This window comes from Haliotis asinina, chromosome 2 (assembly GCF_037392515.1).
Source record: "Haliotis asinina isolate JCU_RB_2024 chromosome 2, JCU_Hal_asi_v2, whole genome shotgun sequence".
NCBI lineage: Eukaryota > Metazoa > Mollusca > Gastropoda > Lepetellida > Haliotidae > Haliotis > Haliotis asinina.
Window position 1 is genome coordinate 64682707 of NC_090281.1, and position 7435 is coordinate 64690141.

General features: G+C 39.9%; 1 protein-coding gene across 1 annotated transcript; it reads right to left on the reverse strand.

Moving 5' to 3' along the window:
* Positions 1–5192: 5192 nt before the first annotated feature.
* Positions 5193–7201, reverse strand: LOC137272793 (beta-1,3-galactosyltransferase 1-like). Its single transcript, XM_067805189.1, has 2 exons — positions 7155–7201; positions 5193–6469 (listed from the first exon to the last, which is right to left on the reverse strand). The coding sequence occupies exon 2, from the start codon at positions 6422–6424 to the stop codon at positions 5327–5329; it is 1098 nt and encodes a 365-aa protein (XP_067661290.1). The 5' UTR covers positions 6425–6469; positions 7155–7201; the 3' UTR covers positions 5193–5326.
* Positions 7202–7435: the final 234 nt, after the last annotated feature.

Here is a 7435-nt window from a genome sequence, read left to right on the forward strand (position 1 = left end):
TAATATTACCCTTATTTTTAAATAGTGTGTACGAGGTGTAATTCGTCTCGCAGTGTTCCGGTCCTCAGGCATTAGACAGTCCACAGAGCGGATGATGTGTACTTCAAACAAGAAGCGTACACGGTTAGCATCTCCTAAAGATTTGTGATACGCGTCACTCAAGTAATCACCCTTACATCTTTTATTAAGCAACACTGGTGATTCAAAATTCAGATTCACTTGTCTGTTTATTTCAAGATGCATTTGCAGGTAAGTATAGACTGATGTTGTTTGTTGATCGGGGATATACATGTATCTGCCTCCACACCACGTTATAGGGCGATGACAAGTGGCATTGCATCATTATTGCAGAAACTGCTAATAATCATCGTCAGTACTTCACGGGTTTGGACAGACTACGTCAAGGCATAAGGATTCTCCACAGTAATCACCCCGCATTCAGCATAAACAACAATGTGTGTCTCTTCTTAACGTATGGAGCATGCGCAGGGGTTCACAAATCAGATGGCCCGACACCCGGGACAAGTCAGTTTTTGATTTCGTGCGATCAAATAATGGGATCTTACTTGTTTGTGGACTACTACACGTAGATAATTTCCACTTATGGTTTGAAGCTGCAAATAGTCTTGGATTTAATTTCATATCTGCTCATAATGAAGCTAATAAAGTTGAGCTAGTAGAGAGTGAAATTATCACTCTTCGATAAATAGTCCAGTAAACATTAACATCACGCGTTGTGTCATAAAATCAGGGCAAGTGGAATATTAGTCTGGACAAGTTACTCTTGCCCTATGGCAAGTGTCTTTTCAACATATTTTTGAACCCCTCATGTGCTCTCTTAAGACATCAACTTAAAACAGTTCAACTCGAAGTTCAGTATGACTGGGCATGTCCAGATTACCTCAGTCCTCAGCTGAATTTAAAAACAAATGTTCTGAGTCCTTTCGGTCTGTATTTATTGTTCGCTATTCATATTGTTCAAATGGGAAAGCCAATCTAGTTGGCTGGAGCACGATTCATGATGGCTTTGTAATGCGGTCGTACTCTACTGCTAGAGGAGAGGCCCGAAATTGTAGATCAAACTGATCTGAATAAACGTTTGCTTGGAATTTCGTTTGAACTATTAAGCTTTCAACTGTGGATATTATTTTCGAGTATATGGCATACTTTAAATGCTTCACCAACAACAAGCAGTAAACGATGGAAAGGACCTCTACACAACGACGCACACATATGCATAGCGCTATGCAATATAAATATGTCATATCTATTTGCAACTTAAGGACGTTGTACTACTCTCTACCACCACGTTGTTGGTTATAAGTATGGCCTCCATAATTTGGGTTCTGCCGTCATGTTGCTGGCTGTAAGTAAGTCCTCCACAATTCAGGCTCCACATTCACGTTGAAATGCTATCAAATACAAAACGTTACAAACAAACAAATTTGATATTAGATTTCAATACAAACTTCATGAGTAAACATTCATTATCATTTTACATTTGCTAAGTTAACACAATCGCAGACGACAAGAAGATGGCTTCTCCCATCCCTGTCAACAGTCTCGTTCAGATAGATGGCCATCTAAAGGGTCGTGTTATCAGTGTTACACAGCCCCTGAATTCCTTTAACGTGCTCGTTGTGCAAACTGCCAATGGTGTTAAAGAAGTTCCAAGATACAGAATTAGGAAGTTACCCGAGACTGTAACAGCACCGCAATGTGAAGCAAACCGTGACATACATCTACCCTAGCAAGTACTCAATGATCTCCTTAATCACCATTTCTTTGATGACCCTAAAGTCGAAAGATTTGGGGATGTTTCTGACATTGAAATACAGGATTTTTTAAAGGAAAACGAAATCGAAAACACTGCTAAAAAGACGAAACATGACCTTACTATCTTGAATTCGTACATGTCTTCCATGCACAATGAACACCGACACATTCATGACATTCCTCCCACTGAGCTCAACGAAATTTTAACAAAGTTTTTCATGAGTGCCAGAAAAGTTAATGGTGAAGAGTATCAACCAGCTACATTACGTGGCATGCCTGCCAGTTTTGACAGACATTTAAAGCAAGCCAATTATGGTAGGTCCCTAGCGACTGATCCCGTTTTTGGGACAAATGAAAACGGTACTCATGTCAAAACAAAGAGAGTTAAAGAGAGATGGAAAGGGTAACTTACCAAATAAATCTGAGGCCTTGACAGATGACGAAGTAAACAAATTGTGGAATTCTGGGCAGTTGGGTGGTGACAATCCCGAATCCATAATAAACACTTTGTGGTGGCAAAACACAATCTACTTCGGGATGCGGTCTTGTAGACCCCACCGCAATTTATGCTGGGGTGACATTTCACTTAAGTCCGACACTGATGGAAGGGAATATCTTGAGATGTCCGAGAGGCAAACGAAGACACGCACTGGGGCCGAGCCATGAAATGCGCGAGTCCTTCCTCCTCGGGCGTGGGCCAATGACGAAAATCCAAGCAGATGTCCGGTTGCCATGTACAAACTGTACAAATCTCTTAGACCATCAGATCACTGCAATTCCGACACACCTTATTATCTTGCCACAGCTTGTAAGTGTAGACCGCTTCCTGGTCAACTATGGTTTAAGCGATCACAGGGACTTGTATCGCTTACAGACGGCATTCGAAAGACATCGAAAACAGACATGTAGATGTTGCAATAAGTTTTCCGACCCGCGGAATGCCGCGGCCGATCAAATCCAGCCCAACGCTGGTGCTGTCAACGTGGCTGGAATTAATAAACGAATTTAAAAGGTGAGTTTTCACCGTATTTGGTGATCCATGATTTTGGCGTGAAATTGCGGAGGTAGCTGTCTTCGATGATTCGTAGCGTATAACTTTTGAAATAATGATCCGATTGTGACCCTTTATAGCTCATGTTGTAGGGAAATCATTTGGCTTTCGATCCGTGGGGTTCGACGGGGGCCTTAAAAATATTTTACGCGGTAACATGTAACTTTGATCGAGGAGAGGGTGGTTTCTTCGTTACATCCCTTTCCTTTCATATAGTACTAGGCTAGGGTCTATACACCTATAGATATGTCTTTCGAATGCCCTCTGTAAGCGATGCAAGTCCCTGTGTAAGCGACAGCCCATAGGTAAAAATAAACTCGGCTCGTTAATGAAAAGGATGACAAGTGGAGCATACATCACTGGCTACAAACGGCTAACTAACCACATTGCCCGCAAACATTTGATTCAGAAGTTGCAGGACAATAACATAGCTCCAACGCAAATCATGCAAGAGTCTGGACATAAAAATGTACAGATTGTGAACAATTATTCACGCCTTTCTGATGCACAACACAAGGAAGTGGGAAATCTGTTGTTCAACCGGAAATCAACCTGCTATGCTTCCATGCTCGCTTCGCGCAAACTAAATCCACATCCCAATGCATGTCGTACACAAACACAAGCAAAGCCTTATCTAGTGATGTTGTTCACACTATCTTCGGAGGTCCAATATACGGGGGTACATTCCGCATCAATACTGGCAAGTCTACTATGGCAGTGAGTGAGACCGAGCCCGTTACAAAACATCGCCGTGTTGCTCGCTCTCCTCTCAGTGACTCTTCTGACGACGAGTAACTTTCTCATTAACAATGTTTCCAGTTACTTAAGTTTCCTAACAGTTACTTAAGTTGATAAATATTAAATTTCAATTCAAAATGTGTTTGTGTTTTCTGTCTTCGTGCAAGAGTAGCTAGTAAATATGTCGGGCTCTTTACTTAGTACCATTACAGAGGGTGTTTACGTCCATAGTGACGTAACATTGTATTCTTACGCGACCTTGACCTTTACGTCAAGCGGCAACAGCTGATTTCATTTTACGTGGACTTTGTTGTTTAAAAACAAAAAGTCAGATACAAATGGATAATAAAGAAATTAACACACTCGCTCGTGTATTAATCTCTATATATTAGGACTCGTGAATATTCATTAATCACGTACTGACATGACAGGACACGTCTTAAAACGTAATAGTGTCATTTGAATAAAATAACTGCCTTCGAAAATACGGTCTGTTCACGACAAACCTTTTTGATTATTTTCTTTCAGAATCGTGCTTTAATTTGTCGTCGCGCCGATATTTTACGGTACAAATCTACAAATCTAAAGTAGGAAAATTACGAGATAATGATACTGAAATCTGTTTGCGCGAATTTGAACGATTTATTCGAGTTTCTCACATGAAACTTAAATCATTCAGACACATTCACGAAAATGTACCTTATTTAACATGTTTCCTTAAAATCAGTACGTTTGAAATTATCAGCATGTTTTTAGTAAATAATGTTCATTTTTCTGTCTGGTATTAATGTGCCAAATATCTTTCTAATGACACCCTCTTAACAATGTCTTATGCTGAAATTGATTCAGCAGACTAAACCTTAAACCATTTGCAAACTTTGTCCCACTATGTACACCAGGAAGCTTAGAAAACCCATGTTTAACATTTAATTCATCTCAATTATTTAAAATGAATCATGGAAACCCAGCCAACAACAGCAGAATCTTAATCCCTTCTCATCTATTTACTCGATGCAGCTAATCTGAAACTGTATACTCTATCCTGTTATCTCTCTTTTGGATCAATTCATTAAGCCAGACAGGTAAATGCCGCGTGTGGTTTTGACTAATTGTAAGGCACTGGGTTATAGGGGTATTCAGAAACAACCCATCCTCACCATTTTGGGGGTCTGGCTTTCAGACCATTACGTGAGACTTCGTACTTCGGGGGAATGTGGGAAGCATTTATTTCCTGGATTGATAAATGTTCATGTTCATCTGTTACAACAACGCATGTAGCAGCTTTTTGTAAAGCCCAACCAAAATGCCGAGTAACTGAGCTCCATGCACAGCGACATCGAGTCTGGTTTTCGATGACACAAAATTAGTGGTCACCAGTGGAAGTGTGATGTGTCCAATTTCCTGCTAATTCCTGCCATTACCGCATTTATTGTCAGCATACAGATCCCATGCACAATGTGAAACGATAATTTTCAGGTTTGAGTGTACGAGCCCATTTGAGAATAACAAATAGTAAGCTGCTGTAACATTAGTAGGTCTGACGAACGTCGTGATAGTAACATACGGCCAAGCTGTGCAACTTAAGTGTAGACATATTGAACTGGAATGACCAAGACATAACCATATAAGGAAAAACTGTATTTATTTTTGTTTCTAGAATTGGAGTATATTTCTTCCAATTCGTTATTTTTCATGGACGTGGATCGATATATAAAGCAAAACATTTTTTAGATACAACGGTAACTTATGTAGTTATATGAATTAACATTTTTCTTTCATTACTTTCTGTATCATTAGTAAAGGCACATGATGGCATGTTAAAACATCTTCTGATTTCAAAATACATGGGTTGTTCCTAAAGTCTCCAGTGTAGAAAAATCCAGCATTGTACTTGAAGCCCACCTTCCCGAGGGCTTTAACACACATACCAATATACACGTCTTCAAACTTCAGGAACGGCACGTGACGAGATATTTCATATATTTGCTTTGCAACTGCTATGCTTATAACGTAGCCACTACCAGAACAATATTGTGGGTAATCTGACGAGGGATATTCGTTGAAAGTAATGTACCCTTTTGAGTTCCTGTCCCTCATGACTTGTCCGTGTCCACATTTTCCCAGTACACGTGATTGCAAAATTAACTTATTCCTATTGACCAGTCGTAATATTTGTGGCACATTCACCCACATATCATCATCTGTTTTTAGAACAAATTTGGCATTGTCACAAAATGAAGAGGCCCATTTTAAACCCATGATTGTTTTGTACGTCAAGTTGGAATATGAGTCTCTGAAGTCCTCCATCAGCATGTCCTTGTAATGTATCGCTTCTTTATGTACTGCCTCCATTAAGTGCTTTTGAGGAACTTCACCCAGTAGGAAGACGTAGCGAACATTTCCAGTATTGTTCCTGGAGACTGAAGCCCACGTTGACCGTACGACATTCCTCATGTACGCATTGTTGTGGCTTGTCAGGATGAGCATAATAAGGTCAACTTCGTCCCTGTTTTCCTCGCTGCATATGTCTTCATTCTGTATGAGATAAATGAAGTCGTGTTTGAAACAGTTGTTACACGAAAAGGGACGAACGCGAGAGTCAGATTTACTTCTTTCAGTTGTCTCTTTCACGTCGATAGGGTTTGAAATGTTTCTGGTTTCTGAGTCTGATGCGACATGATCCACTTTAGGACTGTATGTAGTTTGAAAATAGGCGTGCTGTCTGCTGATATCAGGTTTATTTGGCTGGCATGTTGTCGCGATACGTGTTTTTGCCCTTAGAAATATATGGCATATATTCAGAGACATCAAAATTATCATCAGATAGATGGGGAAAACTATTTTCTGGTGCATGTTCATCGTAAATGATATCAGGTCTTGCTGCAACCGATCGGTGGAAAATATCTGTAAGACAACAAGATTCCATACAAAAATAATGATAATAATAATGTTTTGAAATAGCGCTTCATTCCAGTGTAGCAGTCAGTGTAATTCTACGCCGCACTCAGCAATATGCCACCCTATCCCGTTAGTCGCCTCTCACGACATGCATGTTTTACTGAAGGCCAATATTCTATCCCAGTCTTTCACATGTGTTCAATGTAGCACTATATGACAGCTCTGTAATTATTAGCCTCGGATAACCCAAGGTACATGTGAGAGGCTAAATGGTTAATAGCCACATGGCTATTTTCAGTTGGGTGAACCGAGACAATTTTGAACAAACTCATTTGCTCATGGTGAGAACACATGTATCACGTGCTCCGTTTTATGACTGAAGTCCAGAAAGTCTTTAAAGGGTCAAACGTCCAATCACTGTCACCCATTCAACCAATCTCCACGGACAAGCACACTAATTTGTGACCTGAGCCCTATGCATGGGATCACACATCACGACTATCAGCCTTACTACCCAAAATATACGTTAGATGTGTATGAGTTTGCTGTTTTACTGTTATATTGTCATAGAATATTTTCAGTGTTTAATATGGACCAATCATATCCTAACTGATACATGTATATACCTCATCCGATGTACGTATGTAGTACGTCCTTCATGCAACAACGAACAACTCATATTATATCTTACCGGTATCTCATCCGATGGATGTGTATGTGTAGTGCGTTCCCTCAATACGGATGCACCTCGTCTGCGACAGAATGAAACACTTATGAGAATATCAAGCGCACACATATCCACAGGTATGAATGGATGGATCTTTTTTATATATTTTAATTCTCTATACCTAAGTAACTCCAGATCAGGAATGTATTTTCAGTATTATGTTACTGAGAGTCGATAATTGTACATGCACACCCACAGTTACGAAAACAATGGATAGAGCTTTACCAATTATTTCTTCATTATGC

Excerpts from the sequence above, each read along its gene's own strand:
- LOC137272793 (XM_067805189.1), bottom strand. The coding sequence starts at position 6,424 with ATGAACATGCACCAGAAAATAGTTTTCCCCATCTATCTGATGATAATT.